Raw genomic sequence first — 27,946 nt, forward strand, 5'->3', positions numbered from 1 at the left:
AACAAATAACAACCGTTGGCAAGGATGTGGAGAAAGGCAACCACCAGCACCAGCGCTCGGAGGAGGCAGTGGCACCCCACTCCAGTACTCTCGCCTGGAAAATCCCATGGATGGAGGAGCCTGGTAGGCTGCAGTCCATGGGGTCGCTAAGAGTCGGACACAACTGAGTGACTTCACTTTCTCTTTTCAACTTCAGGCATTGGAGAAGGAAATGGCAACCCACTCCAGTGTTCTTGCCTGGAGAATCCCAGGGACGGGGGAGCCTGGTGGGCTGCCGTCTATGGGGTCGCACAGAGTCGGGCACGACTGAAGTGACTTAGCAGCAGTAGCAGCAGCACCAGTGCTGGTGGGGATGTAAGTCGGTGCATTCACTGTGCAAAACAGTAGAGTCCTCAAAATCCTAAAACCAGAACTACCATGTGACCCAGCAGCTCCTCGCCTGGGCTTATAGCTGAAGAAAATGAAAATACTAATTTGAAACAATATATGCACTCTAATATTCAGAGCAGCATCACTTACAATTGCTAAGATAATGGAAGCAACTTAAGTGGCCATCAACAGATGAATGGGTAAAGAAGTTGTGATGCACACACACACACACACACACACACACACACAATGGAACATTACTCAGCCATAAAAAAGAATGAAAATGTTGCCATTTGCAACAACATGGATGGACCCACACAGTATTATATGTCGTGCAGTAAGTCAGACAGAGAAAGAAAAACACTGTAGGTTTTCACTTATGTGTGAAACATAAAAGATAAAGCAAATGAAACATAAATTTTATATCTATAAAATTTAGGACACAAAAACACCATGCAACTTGATATGTTCTAGTCCTCAGAACCCAATCTGCAATATCTCTGCTGTCTGCTGGCACCCAGCAGGTGGCTTGATGTATGAGATGGGGGCTTTGGCAAGATCTGGAAATCTTCTGTGTTGCTTTGGTAACTAAATTGTCGGTTCTTCACCAGGCAAGTGAACAAACTGGCAAGTAGAGAGATTCAAGGGCTCTGGGGCAGGGCCGCAGGGGTGGGAGAGACAGGGAAGAGCACAGAGCAGCCGAGAGTTTCCCAGACCTCTGATCCCTTCACCACCTCTTCCCCCTTCTCCCTCCCTCCCCTCCATCTGTGGGCAGGATGGGACAAGCTGCAGCAGAGGCTGCCAGGATGCACAGCTCTGTCTCTCCAAATCCTCCTGCACCCGCTCCTTATAAAGGGAGAATGGGGTGCCCTTGGTATAACTGCACAGAGAAAGGGGTGCTGTTACAGCCAGTGGAGAACACACAGCCCATTGCAGAAGTAAGAATACCCCGGATGTGCAAAAAGTCGCCCAGCCCACCTCTAGACATGACCTTCTGCTGCAAAGGGAGGCACACTGACATCTCTGCAGCACAGGGAAAGATGAATAATAGAGCTTTATGAAATGAGCAAGTGCAATTCAAGTCGAGCAATGAGCCAAAAATTAATGTGAGTTGTGGGTGAAAAACAGAAAACACCCAGATTTGTTAATACCCAGGTTCCCGTGAAGCCATCCTTTCCAGATGGCCAGCTCTCTCTCCATCTCCACACTCTCTTGGGCTGGGGGTGCACACACACACGTGTTTTCTGTGTATCTTTCCCCTAGTGACACAATTATTCACATTTTGCTGACCTGCATTGGGTGTTAAGCTTGTTTCTGCCCCTCACCTTTCTCACCCGTCTTGGGCAGAAAGGCTACACCAGAGAGCCCACAGTCCCCACCTGTCTCCCAAGGCTCCTTTCTGCCAACACTGCTTTGGGTCACCTTGGAGAATTTGTGGAAATGATTTTGTACAAGGATCAACAAAACAACTCAGCAGTAGCGCACACACACACAAAACAAAGCCACAAAAATCAACTTTCTAGAGGGTCATTTCTGGGAGGTAAGGTGTCGCCCTGTCTTCCTCTCCTGAAATTCCCTTTCTTGCCCCCCACACAGTTTGAACCCCATAAAACTGTCTTTTCAGTAGGACGTAATCAGCCAACACTGGCCATTTCAAAGTATTCCAAGTGATATGCTTAAAAAACCGGTTAAAATGAACATCAAGGGAGAATGGCCTACAGAAATGGAGGGCTGGCACTATGGAGAACAGTGTGGAGATTCCTTAAAAAACTGGAAATAGAACTGCCTTATGATCCAGCAACCCCACTGCTGGGCATACACACTGAGGAAACCAGAAGGGAAAGAGACACGTGTACCAATGTTCATCGCAGCACTGTTTATAATAGCCAAGACATGGAAGCAACCTAGATGTCCATCAGCAGATGAATGGATAAGAAAGCTGTGGTACATATACACAATGGAGTATTACTCAGCCATTAAAAAGAATACATTTGAACCAGTTCTAATGAGGTGGATGAAACTGGAGCCTATTATACAGAGTGAAGTAAGCCAGACTGAAAAACATAAATATAGTATACTAACGCATATATATGGAATTTAGAAAGATGGTAACAATAACCCAGTGTACGAGACAGCAAAAGAGACACTGATGTATAGAACAGTCTTATGGACTCTGTGGGAGAGGGAGAGGGTGGGAAGATTTGGGAGAAGATTTGGGAGAAACATGTAAAATATCATGTAGGAAACGAGTTGCCAGTCCAGGTTTGATGCACGATGCTGGATGCTTGGGGCTGGTGCACTGGGACGGCCCAGAGGGATGGTATGGGGAGGGAGGAGGGAGGAGGGTTCGGGATGGGGAACACATGTATACCTGTGGCGGATTCATTTTGATATTTGGCAAAACTAATACAATTATGTAAAGTTTAAAAATAAAATAAAATTAGAAAAAAAAAAAAAAAAAGAAATGGAGGGCTGGGGTGGAAGGAGGGTAAGGTGGGGAAGGAAGCAAAGAAGGGGATGTTGCTAAGGAACCAGAACCTGGACCTCAACTGCCTGGAACCTGGTCTCTCCTCCTTGCCCTAAGCTGGCTGCTCCTGGAGTTGTGTGTGCCTGTATGGTGGGGTGAGTGTATTGGGTGTGGCCCCTGGATGACTGCACAACCTGCTGAATCCTGACACTCCTCTGTCACAGCCCCACAGGGAGACTGGGGTTCGCTTTGGTTATCAAGCAGAGCAGAGCTCCCCAACTTTTCCATAAAGGCCCTCCACGCAAAAAAGAGGATGTACAGGTCCCTCCCTCCTCTCGCCAGAGGCGGAAACTCCTGAGCTGCTTGTGGCCCCCAAGGGTATACTTTAAGGACTATTTCTTATTCCTCCAAGCCACTAATTTTGATTCCACGTAGAGTGACCATCACATACCACTATGTCCTCCGTCTGTGATCTATACCTTAACATCTATTTGCTTCACGATGTGCCTTTAAGATGTTAAATATTATCAGCCACCCCCAGGGGCGGGGAAGACATCTGTTTGGCTCATTTGGGCGCATGCCCAGCTTTGCAGCCAGAAGCTTAATAAATGATGATGGCCATCGCAGTGACTCTGAGATCAGCCCACAGCACTGCTGCCTGACCCCACTGGCTCTTGTTTTATGAGGCGGCCTGGGGGCCTGGGAGGTCCCAGACAGAAGGTCCAGAACACCCAGGGCCCTCGGTCTGCTCCCAGCTCTGCACAGGGCTTCCCACCCCTGACTAAGACTGCACCTCCTGGTGACTTCAGTCCAGACAGGAGCAGATGGCCCGGCCAGCCCTCGCTTTAGTAGACGGGCCAGCTAGCAAAGCAGACCACCCTTCTCGGCTGAGAAGATATGGAATCAACTCTGTGTATTTCTTTTCTCGGCAAAGTGCGTTTTGGGGAAATTCTTGGCTTCTTTGATAGAAAATAATCCTTTGCATTTTTATAGAAGAACATGATAAACCATGGAAGTAGCTAAGGATGGGGGCTGAGGGTGAATATGAACGTGTGTTTGCACACAGAGGAAACTCAGGGCTTGTTCATTTATCCCATGCAACACTATCAGACTTCCAGATTTCTGAAAAAGTCATGTACAGGTTGCATTTTAAAGCCCATTATACATAAGAATATTACTTTGCCTTCAAGGCTGCTTTATTCAGAGGCTATATAAACTTACTTTATCTTTAAGCCGGTATCACTAGCATCTTTGTCAGGCAGAGGAAAGTGATGAGAATCCAAGAATTATTAAATCTGCTGCTAACGTTCTCTCATACCTGATACCCTCAGGCTTAGACAAGATGTTGAAACTCTTTATCCTGTGTCAAATCTGCGTATCTTGACTTTATTGATTAGAAACTGAGTTCAAAGAAACAAAACAACCCCAGGAAGCCCATCTGAGTTCAGTTCTCGATCTGAGATGAGGTTTGTTTTTTTAAACTTTTATTTATTTATTTGTAGCTGTGCTGGGTCTTTGTTGCTTCATGAGCTTTTCTTTAGTTGAGGCAAGCGGGGGCTACTATCTAGCTGCCGTACACAGGCTTCTCATCACAGTGCTTTCTCCTGTTGTGCAGGACAGGCTCTAGGGTGCATGGGCCTCTACAGCTGTGGCACGTGGGCTTAGTAGCTGCAGCTCCCAGGCTCGAGAGCACAGGCTCACTAGCTATGGCACATGGGCGTAGGTGCTCTGCAGCATGTGGAATCTTCCTGGACCAGAGATCGAACCTGTGCCTCCTGCACTGGCAGGCAGATTCTTTACCACTGAGCATCACCAGGGAAGCCCTGAGAGAAGGTTTTAAGTCTTTAATTCTAGTCATTTATGAAGCTGGTGTTGGGGCCAACATGAGAGCCACGTATCCCATAAACCGTCTCACAAGTCTGGTATTAATCGTATATATTCCTTACTTGTGCAATGAAAGAGAATAGGCTGAAATGTCAGAGGAGTGGTGTTCCAGCTGCGTATATTACTCTGTGACCCTTGAGCAAGTTAATCAACCTGTCTGAGTTTCTGTTTCTCCATCTGAGTTAGCATCTTATTTACATAGTTAATGTGAAGGTTAAATAAGATATGCTCCAGAGAAACTCTGTAAAGTGCCATCATTATTACAGAGGTCGTTCAATAGGAAATTTGGATAAACTTAAACAAGTCTATTAAGTTTATAATTTTTTTCTTGCTTAAATGATCTACTCTTTATCCTTCAGAGATAGCTGCCCAACAGAAATATCATGGAAGCCTAATAGGAAATTTTCATGTTTTTTAGTTAGCCACATGAAACAAGGAACAAGAAACAGGTGAGATTAATTTTAATTATGTATTGTCTTTCATCTCACATAGCCCAATATTATTTCAACATGGAATCACTGATATGAAAATCATTAATTAGATATTTTATTTAAAAAAAATGAAGTCTTCAGAATCTGGTGCTTGTTTTACAGTCACAGTCCATCTTAATTGGGACTGGCCACATTTCCGGGGCTCCAACTGTACCCCACAGTGTAGCTTTAAATCTCCCTTGATGCTTCTGTCCCACTGGTTTTATCAGGATTAGGGACACTATGTTATACACAAGAATAGTCCAGCTACTATCTTTAATTCTCTTGAAAACACACTGACTTGTTTAAGTTTGCTCCATTTCTCAGAATCACAGGATACTTCGTTCCTCTATTTTAACGGAAGTAAATAGTTATAAATATGATGCCAATGGCCACTTAGAGATGGGGTCAGAGAAGAGAGAGACAGTAATCTTAGGATTCACCCCACATCACTGGGCAGCTCCCTCTCTGCAGGGGATGGAGAAGACTCTGGTGTGCTCTCTCATCAAAGGGAGGAAATTCTGCCATGAGCATAATACCCACTCATCCAAAGAACCGGGAAAGACCTTGACACGAGGCATCTCTGGAAGTAGAAGGTACATATCTGTTTTTCTCTCGTTGGCTTGTCTTCCTAAGACAAGCCCTCACACAGTATCATAAGCCTCAAGAGACCCTAAAAAGGAAGGACCACACCTCAGCCATTCCAATCTAGTGAAAATCTATTGTATTTTTCAAGAAACTCAAAAGAGCGAGCCTGGAATCTTCCCATTAACAGCTTCCAGTCCTCCACCCACTGACCCTCACTGTCAGGAAATTCCTCTCTGTCTTATTGAAATGATTCTCACTAAGAGTAAAGCTCATTTCTCTTTCTTTGCTTCCAAAATGTTCCCTTAAATACACACTCAGATCAGAAAAAAGTGAAGAAAGTCATTTTAAAGGAATAACTATATGAAGGCCAGATGCGAGTTCAGTTTAATACAAAACAAGCATGACACCCTCCTGACTGGTTATAGAAGTATCAAAAGGTTGGTTGAGACAAGTCCATGATGGTGGCCTCTTGTATTTTGATTCAGGCTTTTTCAAGTACGTTTCTAAAAGGTTGAAACCATTTGGTGCAATGGAGAAAATGCCATTGACTCTGTTGAATGAGAGTGCGATGTGGCTGGACAAAGTTCACCCAATGATGACCAAAGCTGAAGGGTTGACTTGTTACTAAATCACATCTTTGTGTCACAGCATGGTTTCAGCTGTCCGTAAGTGCAATTCAGTGACTTAGGGCATCACGTGGTCATATCGTGGGTGTCAGGAACCTGCCTGTGGATTGAGGGATGAGCCTTCTGAATATTAATATTCCTGTATGTGAATTCTTGACCTCTGTTCTTTCCCCTGTACACGTAATGTGGGATTTACTCAACACCATCAGGAACTTAGAAGTGCAGATTCCACTTGGCAATCTCAAAAGGGTTTCATAATAAACCTTCAATGTGGGGATTATGGCCATTTTGCTCTGTAACCCTTAGAAGGGAAATGCTTCCATCACAGTGGCCAGGTTTGCACAGGTGCAGGAAATAATCTCTGTAGTTGTCTGATTACCAGCATCCTTCTGATACAAAGCAATTCTGGTTACATTTTGATTCTTAGTTAGCCCAGTGTTCTACCACTTCTGCGGCTGGAAACTGTGCTGCTTCTGAAGGTCTGTGGTCTAGCCTTGGATGAGTCTCTTGTCCTAATCTTTAGTGGCTGAAAAGCTGGACATCCCATGTCTGTTGCTATTATCAATGCCCTTCATTCTTTCATCCTTGTGTGTAAACCTGTTTTAATCTTTGTGAAAGATGACCATTTCCACAAAACTTGCCTCTCCATCTTTTAACCCCTGTGAGGTCAGCGTAGGAAACATCCACCCTTCCCCACCAGATCAAAAGATTAGGAAGGGTACTGCTCAGTCTACAGCTTATTGCAAATATTCTGGAACTGTTCTTAACAATGGCAAAAACTTTAGCATTTAATATGCATAATACTGGTGACTAAACAACTTACAAGGTTCTCAGCCTATGAAGCTGTTTAAAAAAAGGTTCCAAGTCAAAATATTATATGTTATTAATAACTTAGAGATGGGTCCCAATGAATTCGAGAATAGGGAATCCCCTAAAGCTCCTGTCAAAAGAGTACAATCCTGGGCTACAGTAGTTTGTAGGATACAAAGAAAAGTCATATATTTAAGTTGGCTTTTGTCCATCCTTGTTTCTCCAAGTTCTGTTGAAACTCACATTGTAATAATATATGAGAGTTTAGAATCATTTCTTCTTCATTTTTTTTTCCTGAGGCAAGGATTACAACTTTATTTGGAAAGCCAGCTGACCAAAAAGATAGAAGACTAATGTCTCAAAACAACCATCTTCTTCTTCATATTTTTAAAATGAATTTTATCGGAGTATAGATTTATACCATTATGTATGTTAGTTTCCACTGTACAGCAAAGTGAAATCAGTTATACATATATCCATTCTTTTTAAGATTCTTTTCCCATATAGGTCACTGAAAGTGAAAGTTCTAGCTGCTCAGTTGTGTCTGACTCTTTATGACCCAATGGACTGTAGCCCACCAAACTCCTCTGTCCGTGCAAATCTCCTCTCAAGAATATTGGAGTGGTTTGCCATTCCTATCTCCAAGGGATTTTTCCCAACACAGGGATTGAATCTGGGTCTCCTGCATCACAGGCAGATTTTCTTTTTTTTTACCATTTAAGCGGTGGCAAGAATACACAGAACTGTACAAAAAAGATCTTCCCAACCCAGATAATCACGATGGTGTGATCACTCACCTAGAGCCAGACATCCTGGAATGTGAAGTCAAGTGGGCCTTAGAAAGCATCACTACAAACAAAGCTAGTGGAGGTGATGGAATTCCAGTTGAGCTATTTCAAATCCTGAAAGATGATGCTGCAAAAGTGCTGCACTAAATATGCCAGCAAATTTGGGAAACTCAGCAGTGGCCACAGGACTGGAAAAGGTCAGTTTTCATTCCAATCCCAAAGAAAGGCAATGCCAAAGAATGCTCAAGCTACTGCACAGTTGCACTCATCTCACATGCTAGTAAAGTAATGCTCAAAATTCTCCAAGCCAGGAGAATTCTCCAGCAATATGTGAACCATGAACTTCCAGATGGTCAAGCTGGTTTTAGAAAAGGCAGAGGAACCAGAGACCAAATTGCCAACATCTGCTGGATCATCGAAAAAGCAAGACAGTTCCAGAAAAACATCTATTTCTGCTTTATTGACTATGCCAAAGCCTTTGACTATGTGGATCACAATAAACTGTGGAAAATTCTGAAAGAGATGGGAATTCCAGACCACCTGACCTGCCTCCTGAGAAACCTGTATGCAGGTCAGGAAGCAACAGTTAGAACTGGACATGGAACAACAGACTGGTTCCAAATCGGGAAAGGATTACATCAAGGCTGTATATTGTCACCCTGCTTATTTAACTTATATGCAGAGTACATCATGAGAAATGCTGGGCTGGAAGGAGCACAAGCTGCAATTAAGATTGCCGGGAGAAATATCAATAACTTCAGATATGCAGATGACACCACCCTTATGGCAGAAAGTGAAGAGGAACTAAAGAGCCTCTTGATGAAGGTGAAAGAGGACAGTGAAAAAGTTGGCTTAAAGCTCAACATTCAGAAAACTAAGATCATGGCATCTAGTCCTATCACTTTATGGCAAATAGATGGGGAAACAGTGGAAACAGTGTCAGACTTTATTTTTCTGGGCTCCAAAATCACTGCATATGGTGACTGCAGCCATAAAATTAAAAGACACTTACTCCTTGGAAGGAAAGTTATGACCAACCTAGACAGCATATTAAAAAGCAGAGACACTACTTTGCCAATAAAGTTATGTCTAGTCAAGGCTATGGTTTTTCCAGTGGTCATATATGGATGTGAGAGTTGGACTGTGAAGAAAGCTGAGTGCCGAAGAATTGATGAATTTGAACTGTGGTGTTGAAGAAGACTCTTGAGAGTCCCTTAGACTGCAAGGAGATCCAACCAGTCCATTCTAAAGGAGATCAGTCCTGGGTGTTCATTGGAAGGACTGATGCTAAAGCTGAAACTCCAATACTTTGGCCACCTCATGCGAAGAGTTGACTCATTGGAAAAGACCCTGATGCTGGCAGGGATTGGGGGCAGGAAGAGAAAGGGGCGACAGAGGATGAGATGACTGGATGGCATCACCGACTTGATGGACGTGAGTTTGAGTAAACTCCAGGAGTTGGTGATGGACAGGGAGTCCTGGTGTGCTGCGATTCATGGGGTCGCAAAGAGTCGGACCAGAGAAGGCAATGGCACCCCACTCCAGTACTCTTGCCTGGAAAATCCCATGAACGGAGGAGCCTGGTGGGCTGCAGTCCATGGGGTCACAAAGAGTTGGACACGACTGAGCAACTTCCCTTTCACTTTTCACTTTCATGCATTGGAGAAGGAAAGGGCAACCCACTCCAGTGTTCTTGCCTGGAGAATCTCAGGGACGGGGGAGTCTGTTGGGCTGCCGTCTATGGGGTCGCACAGAGCTGGACACGACTGAAGCGACTTAGCAAAGAGTTGGACATGACTGAGAGACTGAACTGGAACTGGAAGCCATTAAGGAAGCCCCATATAGATCATTACAGAGTATTCATTCAGTAGAGTTTCCTGTGCTATACAGTAGATCCTTATTCAGTTCAGTTCAGTTCGGTTCAGTCACTCAGTTGTGTCCGACTCTTTGTGACCCCATGAACTGCAGCACGCCAGGCCTCCCTGTCCATCACCAACTCCTGGAGTCCACCCAAACCCACGTCCATTGAGTCGGTGATGCCATCCAACCATCTTATCCCCTGTCGTCCCCTTCTTCTCCTGCCCTCAATCCTTCCCAGCATCAGGGTCTTTTCCAATGAGTCAGCTCTTCCCATCAGGTGGTCAAAGTACTGGGTTTCAGCTTCAACATCAGTCCTTCCAATGAACACCCAAGACTGATCTCCTTTAGGATGAACTGGTTGAATCTCCTTGCAGTCCAAGGGACTCTCAAGAGTCTTCTCCAACACCACAGTTCAAAAGCATCAATTCTTCAGTGCTCAGCTTTCTTTATAGTCCAACTCTCACATCCATACATGACCACTGGAAAAACCATAGCCTTGACTAGATGGACCTTTCTTGGCAAAGTAATGTCTCTGCTTTTTAATATACTGTCTAGGTTGGTCATAACTTTCCTTCCAAGGAGTAAGTGTCTTTTAATTTCATGGCTGCAGTCACCATCTGCAGTGACTTTGGAGCCCAGAAAAATAAAGTCTGACACTGTTTCCACTGTTTCCCCATCTATTTGCCATGAAGTGATGGGACTGGAGGATCCATATTAGCTACCCATATTATATATAGTAGTTTGTATGTATCAATCCCAACATCCAATTTATCCCCTCCCCCTTTGGTAACCAGAAGTTTGTTTTCCACATCTGTGTATTTCTGGTTTTGTAGATAAGTTCATCAGTAAATTTTTTTTTTTTAGATTCCACATACAAGCGATATCATATGATATTTGTCTTTCTCTGACTTACTTTACTCAGTATGACAGTGTCCATCCATGTCACTGCAAATGGCGTCATTTTGTTCTTTTTTACGGCTGATTAACGTTCCTTTGTATATATGTAGAACATCTTTATCCATTTGTCAATGGACATTTAGGTTGCTTCCACTTTTTTTTTTTTTTTTTTTGGTGCTAAACTCAAAGCAATTGGTTCTATGGTCCTTGGGGGAGGTCCTTCCAGAGTATCTTAGGATTTGCCCATTTTTTCATTCACAAGGATTTATTTAGTGACCTATGTGCCAGGCCCTGGGCTGGGTGCTGGGGCTACACAGTGACCATGACCCAGACCCGGCCCTCACACTGTTGATGGCCCTGGGAAATGCCAAGTAAACAGGCCATGACAGTGAGTCGTGACGAGTTGTGACAGTAAGAGGGAAAGCTCAGGGGCAAGGGTGAAAGTTAATGTCACAGCGCAGGACTGTCAGCAGGGGGTCTTCCCAGGACAGACACACCTCCCCCCACTGACCATGTCCTCTGCCTGCCTCTTATTTATAGAAGAACGTCAGCCTGCTCCAAATTCCAGAAAGTAAATTTAATCACAGAAGTGAGAAAATACAGAAACAAGGGAAATAAGCAAGATAAAATAACAATAGCTCAGCCATTAAACAATGCCAAGAACCTAAGGACCATAGATAATATTCTGAGCCATAGCCTTTGAGTTGCTCTGTAGATACTAACCCACCCCCTCACCAGGTGGAAGAAGTTAACTCTATGCTGACCACAAATCACAAAGACCCCAGGCTGGCTGGAACCGGAAAGCTGATGATGCTGACTTCCAATTACCCCACTACAAACCAATCTGAAGAAAGTCCACACGTTGATCACAACTTCACCATGTGTTTTAAAGCCATTCCCTGAAAGCCCTTGGGGTGTTCAGGTCTGTCAAGCATTAGCTGCCTGGACTACTATCTTGGTGAGTGAAAGTCGCTCAGTCATGTCAAGCTCTTTGCGACCCTATGGACTATACAGTCCATGGAATTCTCCAGGCCAGAATACTGGAGTGGGTAGCCTTTCCCTTCTCCAGGGGATCTTCTGAACCCAGGGATTGAAGCCAGGTCTCCTGCATTGCCAGCAGATTCCTTACCAGCTGAGTCACAGGGAAGCCCTTAGTACCTGCTGTAAATGCTGCACTTCACTTCACCACAATCTTGTTTCAGGAACCAGCTTTACTGTGTGTGAGTGAGCAGACACAAGTCTGGTTGGGTAATGGTTAAGACCCCGACCTGGGGGACTGGGTTTTACCCAGACAAAGGGCTTTCAGGGAAAGTCTTAGAGGGAAAAGTGTCTTCGAATCTGGGAACTGAAAGCTTAACAGAAACTATCCAGGGACAGAGGTGAGGGCATGGGAAGGAGTGTTCCAGGAAGAGGGAGTAACATTTGAAGCATGTTCTGAAAAGTGTGGGAAGATGGGAAGAGTGTGAACTTCTCTTATTTGGTCCAATTCAAGGGCATTTGAAAATGCCCTTTCCAAAACTGCTGCACATCAATAACTGCATCTCTTTTCAGTGACTTGAGACTACTTCAAATGCCCCCAACCATTCTTCCCCAGAGCAAATCGGCCAACTGATTGTCATTTCACTGCCACTAAGGTGTCATTTCCTGTTTAAGAGGGTAGCTGCTTTCTAAGCCTCTAAGAGCTGATGTTAAAAAGCGTCTAAAACACACCAGACCACTCACCTCTCAGCAGCTCAAGTTGACTCTTAACCGTTTAGAGCTCCAAGTGCTTTATCAGTTTGTGACGCTGCTAACTGAAGAGATCTTGCTCACCTTATAGTCTTATCCACTGCCCCACCCTCCAACCCAAGCCAAAGTTTCAACTCTTAATAAGCCTGTGGTCCTCCGAATCTAGTCTAACAAGGACATAATCCAAAACATGGGAGGACAGTACAAGGGTAGATAAATTAATCACAACATTTAGTAGAAATAGTAAAAATGTAATAGTGGAAAAATTGTAAAGAAACCTTCAATGGACCTAAATGAGTTAAGTGACTCAATACTAATGGAATATCCATTTCTGGAATTTATGAAGCTATTCACAAAGACGACAATTTTCAGTAACTTGGAAAAGGCTAATGAAAGACAACATTAAGTGAAAAAAGAAAATACAGAGAATTAGTCACACATGATTGCAACTATGTAAGAAATACAAATATGAAAAGTGCTGGAAAGAAATCTACCAAAATGAGAATAGGGGTTGAACTGTTATTTGTGGTTTTGAGCTTCTTCCCACAGTTTGTCTCTTTCCTACACTGCATTTGCAACACCTTTAAAACTGAAATCTTATTAAAAGTAGTCACTCTTAAGAAGTTAGCAGTTTGACCATTTTCAAATCTGCGCAGCACATACACGGGAACATGAGATTTGAGTGCCTCTATGTAAATCTCCCCACGGGAGCATAGTTTTCCCTCATGAATGAGCATGTGGGCATTGTTTCAACCCACTGATGAACAGCAGCATCTCCAGGGCAAATACGATGGAGGTTAAGGAGCACTGCCCTAAGAATATGATAGACACTGGAGAATATTAAGCAAATATGGTTAGAAAAGTTGGAGGTGAACAAGAGTTTTGGAATTAAGTTCTTTAAATCAAGTTTGGAAATTTCACCATTCTTTAGGGCTCTGAGTAAAACAATGATACGTTATTTTTTGAAGCTGAACAAAACCAGGGTCCATTTCTAATGGACTAATTCTAATGCCTGGATTCTAATGCCTGCTCTGACTTCTCTGCCATGGATAAGTTCTTTGGGGATAAATGATTTCCTATGTGTCAACTAACATATAGACAATCAACAGTGATGGCAATGATGACCTCTGGGAGGGAGTTGGAGTTACTCAGCCTTTAGAGAGAAGACAGTCAGGAGATTGCTCTTCTTTGTCACACCTATGAAGGCTTGACTTGAAAATAATAAACTGTTTTCTATAACTCGAGCAAGGAAGATGACAAAATCAGTCTTGTAGCAAGAGTTCTCTAGGTTATACTATAGCCAACTCCTTCCATTCAGAAAGATTAGCTAATGGCAGTTGTGGAATTTCCTTTTCTAGAGATTTGTAACAATAGGTTTGATCTATATCTGGCCTTGAATGCCTTAGGGGTCCAGTACAAAGAAGCAGAAGGAACAAAAATAGCGTGCAAGCCCGTGCGCTTGCACACACACACACACAAAAACACCAAGGTGTGCCCCAATCTTCTCTCAGAGATTTTAATAGAGATTTTAAAATGATTTATTTTCTCACCCACCCTTCAGCTGAATCAATATCTGAACTGCATCAGTCGCAGAAAAAACTTAGAAAGTTGGCCAAGAGTCATTTACCTGAACTAGGAGTTCCAGCTTCCGGTCATCAAGAAGATGTACTTGACATCGACGGCCCTCCGTCATCTAAGAAGAAAGACAAATGATGGTCACCAAGAGTCTAGTGGCCTTTCACAAGGTTAGAGGGTCCCCATGCTGGATGACGGCAGGCACATTCCTCTGGGCAAAACCTTCCCAGGGAGCTGGAGACTATAAGGCCAAGAAATGGCAGGACTGGTTCATTCATTCATTCAAAAATATTTATTGAACATTTTCTATGCGCCAGGTACTATTTTGGGAGCTGGTGCATAGCGGCACACAAGACTAGGTATGTACCTGTTCTCACTGAGGTTACATCTTTATGGGGGAGATGTAAAATAAACTAGCAAATGCATATGTAACGTAATATCAGGTGGTAATAGTTCTTCCTTCTTGAGTCACTCTTCAACAATTTTGTCACTGTGCATTAGGGTCACAGTTCAGTATCTGGTCTGGGCCACCTCCCAACTCGTTCCCCTATTTGATCACAGGGAGCAAATGACCACCCCACTGGCAACTGATCTTGATTTCTGTGTTAATCATCCCCCCTCCTCAGGTATGACCCTAGTCCCTACAGAGCTATCACTTATGTTACAGGAACCCTGGAGATAAAAGCTCACAGCTGAACTTGACCTCTCACCCTTGTGCCTTTCACCAATAACATATCTGTACAATAGAAAGAGCATCTTGGCAGGCAGCAGGAGACCAAGTCAAGTCTTAACCATGCTGGTTATTGGCTGCAGGACCTTGAACAAGCCTCTGTTCATCTCTGCACCCCGATCTCAGTTATTAAAACGAGTAGGTGGGCCCACTGGGAGCAATGGTAAATGTTTAACAACCAGCTTTCTGGAAGGAAAAAGCTTTCAGAATGCTTCCAAATTTGTAGCATTTGCTGGAGCCCTGGCATCATCCTCAAAGGAAATCCTCTGAAGATCAAGCTTTCTGGGAGATGTTAGACAGTCACCATTCTAACCAAGACTCTTGCTGCTCCAAGAAGCTTCACCACGTCTGATTTCAAGCAACTGTCAGGACAACATGCAGAGTGTTTCTAACATACAGAGACAAAACACACCACCTCCAGGTAGAATGATGCTGGGAGAGGGCAGGGAAGCTCCATGCCTCTCCCCCATAACCTCCCTATGCATTTCTTCTATCGGGCTGTTCCTGGGTTTCATCCTTTTATAATAAACCAGTGGGGCTTTCCAGGTGGCTCACTGGTAAAGAATCTCAGTGGTAAGAACAACAACAATAAACCAGTAATCTAGTAAGTAGAAACAAAACAAGAAAAACCTAATACATACCACTTCAAGAATGGAGATCCTAGCAAAGGCCAGTAAAATAATTAGGACGTGTTAAATTGATTTACTTAGTTATTATAGTATGTATTAACTTTGTTTCAACATAACTTATTTAACTGTAAGTTTATATAATTTAGTGTTAATAATGCCTATGTTTTACAACTGGAGCACAGAATTCCTGAAAAGATAACAACTATGCTCACAAGTGAATACGAGCCACCCCAACACAGCTGCCTGGACCAGAAGACTCCAAGATTCCTTCCAGTCTTTGGCTTTACATATGGCTGTAGCCCCCACTGAAGCCACCTTCTCTTTCCCCAGCTATCAGCCATGTCATGCAGACCCAAAGGAAAGATGAGCATGGACTAATTCCAGCCTTGCCTCACTTCATGGGCATCCCAGTACGTTCTCAGGAGCGCTTTCTCCGGGAAACATGGAGAAGGCAGCCTCCTCTCTCCTTGCCCAACCTGGCTCCTTCCCTGACCGCTGGCATGAGCAAAGCTGTTGTCTATTCCTACAAGAGAATTCTTTCTCCTTCCTTCAAAGAAGCCAACCAAGTCATAGTATTATTCATGCTTCCATCAAGTCATATTGTCACTCATAGTTATTCATAAGAATATGATTCAGCCATAAGAAAGGAAATGTAGCCATTTATGACAATGTGGATACACTTGTAGAGCATTCTGCTAAGTAAAATAAGTCAAGACAGAAAAAAATACTGTATGATTTCACTTATGTGTAGAATCTAAAATAAACCAATGAAACCAAAAAGCCATGAACTGCTAGATACTGGGAACATGGTGGTGGTTGCCAGAAACAGGAGAATGGGGTCGGGGGTGGAAATTGGGTGAAGCTGGTCAAAGAGTACAAGCTTCCGGTTAAAATAAATAAGACTTGGGCATGTACTGTACAGTCTGCTGACTATAGTGAATAATACAATATTGTATATTTGAAAGTTGCTAAGACAGCAGATATCAAAAGTTCTCATCACAAGAAAAAAATTTTGAAACTTATATAGATGTTAACGAGACTTATTCTGGTGATCACTTAACAACATATACAAATATCAAATTATGCTGCATGCCTGAATATAATCTTATAAGCCAACTATATCTCAATTTTTTAAAAAGGAAAATTTTTACAAAGTGAATAAAAAACTTGGCTTGAAAAAAAAAATCCATCAGCTTCATTTCAATCATTGCCCAATCTAAGATCAGAGAAAGCTACTATAATTTTAAATTATGCTAAAATACATGCTGCCATACCAAATTGTATAAATGATTCTTTTAACAAAAAAGAACACCCAAAATGTCCACGATTCAATAGGGAAGCTGACAGCAACTGCACAGGCATTTTGGATAACATTTTAGATTTTCAGCAATTGAGTTCTTATTAGGACGAACTCAAGGTCAACAGAGAGGGAGTTCTAGGAAGGCGAGTGCTACAACCATCGTAAATATGATTTTTGAATTCCTTTAAAAACCTTTATTAATATTGTTTGAGAAAATTTTCTGAAGGGTGGGGACAACATTTTTTAATTTTTAAATTTATTTTAACTGGCAGATAATTGCTTTACAATGTTGTATTGGTTTCTGCCATACAACAGTGTGAATCAATCATAAGTATACCTATATCTCCTCTCTCTTGAACCTCTCTCCCACCCTCCCCAATCCCATCCTATCCCTCTAGGCTGTCACACAGCACCAGGTTGAGTTCCTTGTATTATACAACAACTTCAAAGCTAAGGACAATTTTAAGGAATTTTAAGAAATTCTGTTTGTCCTTTCCACATATAAAACACAAAGTTTTGAACTTCTTTTTATTGTAAACGGTTAAGGGTATAAACATGTTCTTGCGTTACTTACTCACATTCTAATAAGTTGTATAAAAACCAAGGAAAATTGGTATCCAAGAGACATTACTATATCAAATAAAGTTCTACTCACGGCCATAGAGGTAGCCTTACCATTTTTCTCAAAATATTTCCAAACTTGCAAACTGTGATGTGACCCTGAGTTCATACCCATATCTAAAGTCTGAGACTCTCATACCTGAGTCTCATTTTCATCGGAAACATACAATTCCAATCCCTGCATCTCATCTTATCTGCTCAGACATTTAAAGAAGTAGCAGTACATTCAGATGTTAAGATCTACCCAAGGATCTTCCAACTTCATTCTTCCCTTAAACAAAATCTCACAACTAAATCTTGGGGGATTTACAAGCACACTCCCTACTCTAATAGGAAATTTGGTTCCCTGGTGGCTCAGATGGTAAAGCATCTGCCTGCAATGCGGGAGACCCAGGTTCGATCCCTGGGTCAGGAAGATCCCCCAGAGAACAAAATGGCAACCCACTCCAGTATTCTTGTCTGGAAAATTCCATGGATGGAGGAGCCTGGTGGGCTACAGCCCATTGGGCTGCAAAGAGTTGTATATGACTGAGCAACTTCACTTTCTCTTTTGGAAGGCAAACTGCCTCTGAGAAAAATCTGCACAGAGAAGTGAGTCTAAACAGAAACTCAACTTTGAATCATCATGTTTTTGAAAGCACAACTTTCTTTTGACAGCACAGCTGTGGCTCTTTTTTTCCTCAAAAAGGAGACCTGTTTGTTGTTCCACATGGAGGGAAATTGGAGCATCATGCTTTCATCATCAGCTGAGAAAAGGTTTGCCATCCTGGGTGTGTGTAGAGAGAGAGCGGCTGGACATCTGTAGCTTTGTCTGGCTTCCCAGGCACAGTGAAATTTTCTTCTGAATACTAACAATTGCAAACTAATACTGCTTTCCTTGTTCTCATTTTCAGCTGCTCGGGCACAACTGGAGGGCTGGCATTACCCTCAAAGGAAATCCTTTCGGAGAACAAGGCTTCTTGCAGATGTCAGCTGGCTACCTCTCCAGCCATGAATCGACTTGTTACAGAACAATTCTATACCAAGCAGACGCCTGCCAAGTGCACTGTGATGCCAAAGGATACACAGAATAGTGTTATTTTGGAAATAAGGTGTCCGCTCCATTTATCCAACTTTGCTGTTAAGACATACAGTGAATCACGAAAATTACGCACAAACATAGAAATGCATGTATGATACAAGCTTAAGTGAACACAGCAGAATATGAACTGTCTACTATAAAGGTAGCCAATAAAATTGTGGGAATTAAGAGGCAAAAATAAAATAATTGATGTGCTGGGGTAGTAGGGTTATGGGTGGTCCTCCACCCAAATACGACCTCACATCTTTCTTTCTTTTTCAGTTAAAAAATGTAAAAAAGAAACTTTATCTGGAAAAATGAAGGACTCTGCTTGAGGTCAGCTATAGGAAATGGGGCTTAAGAGGTTTCCTTCTCAGCAAATTCATTTTAGATTGCCTGTGAGATATTAAAATTAATTTTTAATTAGAGTTTGGTTGATTTACAATGTTGTATTAGTTTCTAATGTAGAGCAAAGAAAATCAGCCATACATATATCTACTCTCTTCTAGACTCCATTCCCATATAGCTCATTAAGAGCACCGAATGGAGTTCCCTGTGCTATACAGTAGGTCTTTATTAGTTATCTATTTTACATGTAATAGTGTGTAGACATGAATCCCAATCTCCCAATTTATCTCTCTCCGCCCCTTGGTAGCCATAAGTTTGTTTTCTACATCTGTGACTCAATTTCTGTTTTGTAAATAAGCTCATTTGTACCAATTTTCTATGATTTTAACATACCAAGTCACACTAATTAATGTACAAATGAGAAATGCAATGGTCACAGACATTAGAACTGTTAAGACTGAAGGTCTCCCACCTTCTCTCCCTGCAGGAGGGAACTTGACTGTGACCAGAAGAGGTCCGGGGAACACAGAATGTGAAATAGGGGATTAGAAGTATCTGTGTTTGAGAGCCTCCATCCACCAGAGCCTGACATATTCCTGATGGCAGAGGGGGTCTGTCCCAATATGACAGAGGGGTCCCCTCTGCAGGGTGTTACTGAAAAACAACTACCTAACCAGTGACGACAAACTCCCCCAAAGGGTGATTTTGAAGAGCTTTACATGAAGAGGCACCAGGTACTGAGCTCATCATGTGAAAACATGTTCCGTTAGGAATATTTTCTCTTCAAATTCAAAACGAAGTAAACCCAGATTCAATATTCTTCTCATTATCACCTTTCCCTCCACCTAACAGCCCCCTCTCCCTCTCTGAGTCATTTCTTGCATGTCCGCTCCACCCTATTCTTGTCACTCAAGTAATGTGTCTACTATGCTATGCACACCACAAAGAAATAACCCTAGGCCCCGTTAATAATATTTTCATAGAAAACTAATGATATTGTGCCAAAGACGGTAGGGTAACAGATCTTGAATTCAGAAAAACATATGCTTTTAAAAAATTAAAATAAATTAACACATGTTACCATGATATTTCCTGAGATTAATTTATACTGGAACTGTTACCACTAAGACATTGGGGGCTGGGGGGAGTGTAGGGAGGGGGAGGAGAGCCAGGTTCACAGTTAGCACATGACTACGTGTTCTATGCCTAATAAGTCACCACGTTGCAATTCACATTCATTCTAGAGATAATACTTTATGGAGCAATAAAATAAGAAATATTAAAGACTCATTGGAATTGCATGAAACAAAGAACTAACATTTCCAAGGCACACTTAGGAAAACTATCAATACTCCTCCAAACACCCTGAAATCTTATCCTTTAAAACGTTATCATTGGAACTTCTTTGGCAGTTCAGTGGTTAACGCTTTGCCTTCCAATGCAAGGGATGTGGGTTCGATGTCTGGTTGGGGAACTAAGATCCCACATGCCACAGGGCCAAAACACCAAAACATAAATCAGAAGCAATATTGTAACAAATTCAATAAAGAATGGGGCATCCTGAGGATGCCGGAAGCATGACAGCAGCACCTCACAATCTGCCCTCTGACCCAGGCCCCTCTGTGGCTCAGAAGGAAATTCCAGATTTATGACGATGAGTTCCCAGGGCAACTCATTGTTGGAGCATCTGCTCTCTGGGTCACCTCAACGTGTCACATCCCTTCAGTTTCCTCTGCAGACAAATGAAGACCAGGGACTCACCTAAGTACCAGAAAGTCACAGGATCCCAGAATCTCCAGAATCATGAAGCTGTCATACCCAGGAGACGGATAAACACAGCACATCCACAGCAGCCTCGAGAAAGTCAACCCCACCGTAAATAAACTCACAGAAAGGATAGTAAACAAATTAAAAGTTGCTTAAAATATTCATCGTTGGGACTTCCTTGGAGGTCCAGTGGTTAAGAATTCACCTGCCAAGGCAGGGGACATGGGTTCGATCCTGGTCCAGGAAGATCACACACCATGAGGCAACTAAGCCCGTGGCCACAAGAGAAGCCACCGCAATGAGAATGTCACACACCGCAACTCTGCAACTAGAGTCCCTGTTCCCTGCAACTAGAGAAAGCCCACACGCAGCAACAAACACCCAGCACAGCCAGAAATAAATAATTATTAATTTTTTTTAAAAGCTGTTAAAAAATATTCATCCATCTGCTACCCACATCTAACCTGTGCTATGGAAATATCAGATATAATAAGCTATTGTAATATTATAACATAGTAAAAGTGCATGAGGAGCCTCTGCCCACAACCTTTAAGAAAAATTGAAAAGTATATTGTCCTTTTTATTATAATGTTTCCTCTGTCTGATTTATCTCATGGTTACTATTTTTGTCTTTAAGTGACATTGTATTAAAATCAAGAAGCTAATGGAAAGAAAGAAGATACCAGGTACTAGACAGAAGCCCGATTCAGGGAGAATAACCTTATCCTGACTTTGCTCCATGACTTCTGGCAAATTATGTCACCTCTGCCTTTACTACGAGTCTCCGAGGTACAGAAGGACACACACAGGCGTGTCCTTGAGGTTCTTGGCTGCTGAATACAGTCAGAACTGATAAAACCCAGATGAAAATGATTAAATGTGTGTCTTTATCAGAAACAAATTCACGTGGCAATGCAATGTAATAAGAACTGAAACAGGCTAGCATTCTTCTGAGCTTCAAGCGTGCATTTGATGAGGTCATGAGTGTAGTTAGTGGTTCACTGGAGGATCTTTGGAAAGCAAATTGTGGTGGTGGTGATGCTGCTGTCTGGGTCTCTCTGCCTCCAGCAAAAGGAAATTGGGTTTTCTCTGGTAACGCAGGAAGAGAGGTAATGGTGCTGTGGAGCACTAAGGGCTGGGGACAACAGAGGGCTGCCGTGGCCCAGCATGTCACAGGGAAGAAGAAATCTGATTCCATACTGGATCTGTTTCTTTTTCTTTAACCTTTGTATTCCATTGCTTGAAAGAATGCTGCCTACAGTCTGAAATATACAGGACACCCCATTCTCAAGGCTCTGACCTTTAAAAGTATAACTTTTCTATTCATATAGACATAAAAAGTTGCAAAATAGAGAAGAACATTTATCTTGTTGGAGCTTTATAGCAACACTGTGACCAGAACTATGGTGACAGCTGCAAGACCAAAGAATTCCAACACCAGGAAGTTGACCATAACCAACCACACCCCATCTCCTTCAGTATAAAAGAAGCCTGAATTCTAATTAAAGCAAGCTGGTTCTTTTGGACATGAGTCCACCATCTCTTTGATCTGCTGGCTTGCTGAATAAAGGCTGTTCGTTGCTCCAACAACTCATCTCTCAATTTATTAGACTGTCATGCAGCAAACAGTACAAGCTCTGACTTGGTAACAAGTGGACAATTTTAGTCCCCAATTCTGCTGCCCTGCAGACCACTGCTGTGTGTGATCAAGCCACGAGTCCTTCTGGACCATCATTTCAATCCTCTCCAGATGGGGCTGCAGGTGAGAGGGTCAAAAAATTCATTATCAATCTTGGGGCATAAAGTTGAGATAATGAGGGACAGACAAAGGAGAGGACAGCCAGTCGTCTAATGGGCTCATGTGATCCCAGTGAGGAGGAGCTCCCAGCCAGGGCTCTGTTGTAGGATGTATGGAAAGAGGGGACTTTTTTTCTCTTCCAGCAAGACACTGCAATCTGAGGACAAGCTATAGACATGGAGGTCGGACAGGTGTGTCTAAGATCCAGAAGGTCAAGGCCCAAGAGGGGCATTTCAGTCCAGGGCTAGAGTGTGACAATCAGACTCTCCTGTCTGAGAGCCAACTACATAGGATGAAAAGGACACTGGGAAAGCCACACGCATGGGCCCTGTCTATGCACCACAGACACCCACTTAGTGAAAGAAAGTGAAAATGAAAGTCGTTCAGTTGCGTCCGACTCTTTGTGATACCATGGACTATACCGTCCATGGAATTCTCCAAGCCAGAATACTGGAGTGAGTGGCTGTTCCCTTCTCTAGGGGATCTTCCCAACCCAGGGATCGAACCCAGGTCTCCTGCATTGCAGGTGAATTCTTTTCCAGCTGAGCCACCAGGGAAGCCCAGACACCTGCTAAGTGACCACGGAATAGTGACGATACTATGGTTTGGTTAACAGACATGAACGGAAGTGCAGGTGAGGCGTCCGGTTTCTGGAAGGCAGCAGTGCTTTCTGAATTACATTCTAACCAGCTGGACACTGAAAGAAAAGTGACCTGGCCATCACACTCGGCTCCCACTGCTGCCAGAGCATCTTCTGAAGACAATGATTTTCTTGACCAACATTTTGAGTAGATTAGCAAGATCTCAATCTACTAATGCAATCCAAAATACATCTACTAGCACATATTCACCTCATTCACAGCACATCTACAGGCAAGCTTTTGATTTCTACCCAAAAAAGTTGTTTCCACACAACTTTGGTGCTGCAAGCAGAACAACTAAAGTCTTTGAAGATCCACGGAGATTCCACGCTACTTGATGTTGTATTATTATGATCATTATTTGGAGAGGGCTGGGCAAAAGGAATAGCGCTTTCTCATAAGTGAAGGTGAGTTGGGAGTTTCAACATGAGAGAGAATCCTGAGAAGTCTGGACAGAGGATGTCTGGGAACAGCAGGATCCTGAGCAGATCTGGACAGAAGGCCTCGGGGAATAAAGGCCCAAGAAGGAGATTCTTGAGGAGGTTGTAAAACATCTCTTGTTGATTACACACTGTTGCTACCACTTGTGAGAGACTAATACTTGAATGCTGGATCACGAGCCCTCTGAGATCTGGCCTCATCTCACCAGACCTGTTTTTTTCTTTTCCCCCCAAATGCTCTCCTTCCTCCCTAACCCCATCCCTGAAATTCCAAGACCAGTCCAAGTCCAGGACTCAACTGCCCTGGACTTCTAAGTTCTGTTCCTCTGAGGGCCACCCTTGCTTCCAGATCCAGCCCATGCCGTCTCTTTGGCCTGGAACCACTTTCTCTTTCTTCATGTCCCCAAAGGACAATCCCTGCCTGCCTGGTTCAGACTGCACACAAATCCAGGGGCTGGAGACACAGCAGTGACCAAAGTAAGCTTCATCTTATTTCTCGGAGGTCACTAGTTTAAGGAAAAGATGGACATGACTTTCACTCATTCTTCCAGACTCTAAGATGATGCACAAGCTTTCTCCGCCCCATTGGTGGGGGAAGGGGTTGATTTCCCAGCCTGGTCTGGCAATTCTGATGCCAGGCCTCAAGCCTCCCCTGCCTCTGTCCTCCCCAGGTCACTGTGCCAGGGCTTAAAGAAGATGGGAGGAAGCCTTTGGGGCTGGACCACCTAGGTTCGTGTCTTATCCCAGCTTCACCAGGGGCTAGCTGGGTGTGAACCCACAAGAACTTCACCAACTTGTGCCTCATTCCTCAGTCTCTGAAGTGGAGATCACCCTCATGCCAACCTCGTGGGGCTGCCAAAAGGAATAACCAAGTTAACATATACAGTGTGTGGAACTCTGCTTGGCACAGAAGGCTCTAGTTCGGGAAGGGGACGTTTGTCTGATCAGCATTGTCAGACAGATGAGAGACAATGCATCCTGACCTGCAGCATGGAATCCAGTTTTCATCAATGATGCACACACCCCTCCCCTACAGGCACAGGATGGCCTTGATGAGGCTGCAACTTTTTGCCACTCACACTAGGCTGTCCATTACTGTGGCTGGGTGGAAAGGGATGATGGGCCAGGTGGGTATCTTTTGGATAGCTATTCCCTGTGCTGAGTAAGTACCAGGCCTTCACAGAGCAGAGTCCCTGGGGCCCTGGTCATGTGTCAGCATCCACAGGGAGCCGATGGAAGGCACGCCAGAGCCAGTGGAGGAATGGAGGTTTAGGGGTGTCAGTACCCCATGCTGACATTGGTGGGGACCACAAGAACTGCTGGGCAATATACAGTCTATTATCAGAGGAGGAGATGAAGCCCTTCTGCTGCCAAAGAGACCCCACCTGATTCTCTCAGCAGATTCAGGGTGTGCTTTTTTTTCAGGTGTTATTCTTACTGACAACTGTTTATAACTCGGTGTCCATGAAGACATCCTTCAAAGGTGACTGGGAAGGTATAAAACCCAAAGAAACAAAACATGCAAAGGAAGCAGCAAGAACCCTTCTAACCCACCCAACATTCCAGGGTTCTCCTTGAAGTGAGCAAAGGAGAAAGAAAATGACACTTGTGCTTAGGCAGGTGGAGTTCTGACTTCAGAGTCTCAGAGACAAGAGTGTTGGTGGACCTGAGGGATGGGCTGGGGAGGGAGGTGGGAGGGGCGTTCAGGAGGGAGGACACATGTACATCTATGGCTGATGTATGGCAAAAATCACTACAGTACTGTAAAGCAATTAGACTCCAATTAAAATAAATTAATTAATTAAAAAAAGAAACCATAAAAGTTATAAGCAAAAAAAAAAAGAAAAGAAAAGAGTGTTGGGTGGAATGGAGATGCTTCTTACATAAGAAAAGGCAAGTATCTATAGTTTCCTTTGTTCTGATGACTGCACTTGGATTTTTTATAGAAAAGGACTGATAGGTATTCCTAAGGGGGCCCCAGACTCAAGGAAAATGGTTTTAAAGTCCAGAAAAAAAGATGAGGTTGACTCTGTGGATCTGCAAGAATATCATTTGCATGAGATTGAAATTTCAATACAAAAACTTTAAAGATAAAACTAACACAATAAAAATAAAATTGAATGAGAAAGTGAAGATTCTGACATTCAAAGAACAAAGTATCTGCATGAAGAATTCACAAAGGAATTTAGTATAATATATAATTTAGTATATTTTAGTATAATATATACAACGTGTCAAGGGCATGAAATACATTATATATGTGATGCACATAGATGAGGAAGTGTCACAACCCTAGAGGGACAGAGTTGGAAAACTGAGACAAAGGTTTACAATGAGGAACATCTAAGGACAATAGAAGAGCCTTTAAAGATACATCCCAAGAAATAAGAGGGAGGAAAGGAATGTTTTCATTGTTTGACACCAATAAATCTTTGTTAAAAGATGAGCTGCTGGACCACTTAGATCCTGTTTAGTTTCAATCTCCTCACCAAGAAGGTACGTGGTAGGACTAATGACTAAAAGAATGTAAATTGCACTTACTTCCCCTGTGGTCCAGTGGTTGAGAAGCTACCTGCCATTCCCGGGGACGTGGGTTCAATTCCTGGTCCAGGAAGATTCCACATGCTGTGAGGCAACCAAGCCTGTGTGCTGCAACTGCTGAGCCTGTGCTCTAGAGCCCGTGTGTTGTAACTACTGAAGTCCGTACACTTAGAGCCCATTCTCCGCAACAAAGCCACCACAGTGAGAAGCCCAGAACCACAACTAGAGAAAGCCCACATGCAGCACCAAAGACCCAGCACAGCCAAAATAGAATTAATTAATTTAAAAAAATTTTAAGAATATAAACTGTACTTCTTTTCCCAGAATAAATTCCGAGTGGTTCATACAGTGAAATATTAAAATAGACAGGCTTATCATGTTTTTTTAAGTATAAAAGCAATGGATGGGCCAAAAGGGGAAAATGCATACAGTTGATTACATTTTAAAATTCTTTTTCAAAAAACTAATTTTACTCTGTAAATCACCATAAGCAAAAAGAAAAAAACAAATGCCGAGTTGGTATGGTTAACAACTATAAAGTGATTAATATGTTAAAGATAAAATTATTTAATTATTAGATGATTATAAGTTAAGTAGAAGACCACTCGGAGAAGGCAATGGCACCCCACTCCAGTACTCTTGCCTGGAAAATCCCATGGGCGGAGGAGCCTGGTGGGCTACAGTCCATGGGGTCGCGAAGAGTCGGACACGACCGAGCGACTTGACTTTCACTTTTCACTTTCACGCATTGGAGAAGGAAATGGCAACCCACTCCAGTGTTCTTGCCTAGAGAATCCCAGGGACGGAGGAGCCTGGTTGGCTGCCGTCTATGGGGTCACACAGAGTCGGACACGACTGAAGCGACTTAGCAGCAGTAGCAGCAGCAGAAGACCACTAATATCCTACTGGAAATTAAATTGCAAATGGCTGAAGAGTTCACAGGCTTCCCTGATAGCTCAGCTGGTAAAGAATCCGCCCGTAATACGGGAAACCCTGGTTCAATTCCTGGGTCGGAAAGATTCCCTGGAGAAAGGGGTAGGCTACCCACTCCAGTTTCTTGGGCTTCCCTGGTGGCTCAGATGGTAAAGAGTCTGCCTGCAATATGGGCAGATTCACATTGCAGAGTTCATCTCCTTTGATAATAATTTCTCCTCTAGAAGAGATCTATCCATCTCTCTAGTAATCCAGGGAGTAAACCAGTGACCAACCCTCATGAAATAAGAGAAATGAGGTTAGAAGATTATACATAGCTGTGTCCATCATAATATGTGTTCATCTGCAAATATTTATGGCACATTAAAATATATTTAATGATGAACACAATTTTGTTCCTATATTTAATGAGCTTTTATGTTCAGCAGAAATACCTAAGTTAAGAGGAAATTACAGTGTAATGTGTGACAAGGGGGTGAGTATAAGATGCAATGGAGCAGAGGGTGGGGGGACCCTCACTCACATCTGGGAGATTGGTGAATGCTCAGGTGAGGAAGTGCCGTCGGAAGAGAGGACATCCAGCAGAGATGACCTGATGTAAGAAGACCTGGGTGGAAGAGAATGTGGTGTGTTTTCAAAACATCAGCTGGGCAGCAAAGCCGTGAAAAGTACAGCTGGAGAATCCTCTTTACAAGAGGAAGGAGGAACAGCTTCTAGCCTAGAGTCTGAGGATGGTTAAATCACTGATGTATCTACTGGACAATATTTTCACATCAATCCAATCCTAACTGGTGTAAAAATGAGGGGAGTATAGAAAGAGGGTTCTAATTGCAAGTGATGAGACTAAGTGCTTTAGAAAAGATACAAGCAGTTGGAAAACTATAAAGAGATACTATTATAGGGATTTCCCTGGTGGTCCAGTAGCTAAGACTTGGGTGCTTCCAATGTAGGAGGCCCAGGTTCAATCCCTGGTCGGGGAACTAGATCCCACACATTACAAGGAAGATCAAAGATCCAGCATGCTGCAGCTAAGACTCGGCGCTGTCAAACAGTTACATACATAAATATTTTAAATA

General features: G+C 43.1%; 1 protein-coding gene across 10 annotated transcripts in view; it reads right to left on the reverse strand.

The window, feature by feature from the left end:
- Nucleotides 1–27,946, reverse strand: part of FRMD4A (FERM domain containing 4A) — an 849,800-nt gene that overhangs the window by 210,607 nt on the left and 611,247 nt on the right. For all 10 annotated transcript variants that reach the window (XM_059892529.1, XM_059892528.1, XM_059892530.1 and 7 more), the window contains one exon: nucleotides 14,115–14,180. In XM_059892529.1, coding sequence (XP_059748512.1) covers nucleotides 14,115–14,180 — 66 coding nt within the window. The remainder of the gene's footprint in view (nucleotides 1–14,114; nucleotides 14,181–27,946) is intronic.

This window comes from Bos taurus, chromosome 13 (genome assembly GCF_002263795.3).
Source record: "Bos taurus isolate L1 Dominette 01449 registration number 42190680 breed Hereford chromosome 13, ARS-UCD2.0, whole genome shotgun sequence".
Lineage (NCBI taxonomy): Eukaryota > Metazoa > Chordata > Mammalia > Artiodactyla > Bovidae > Bos > Bos taurus.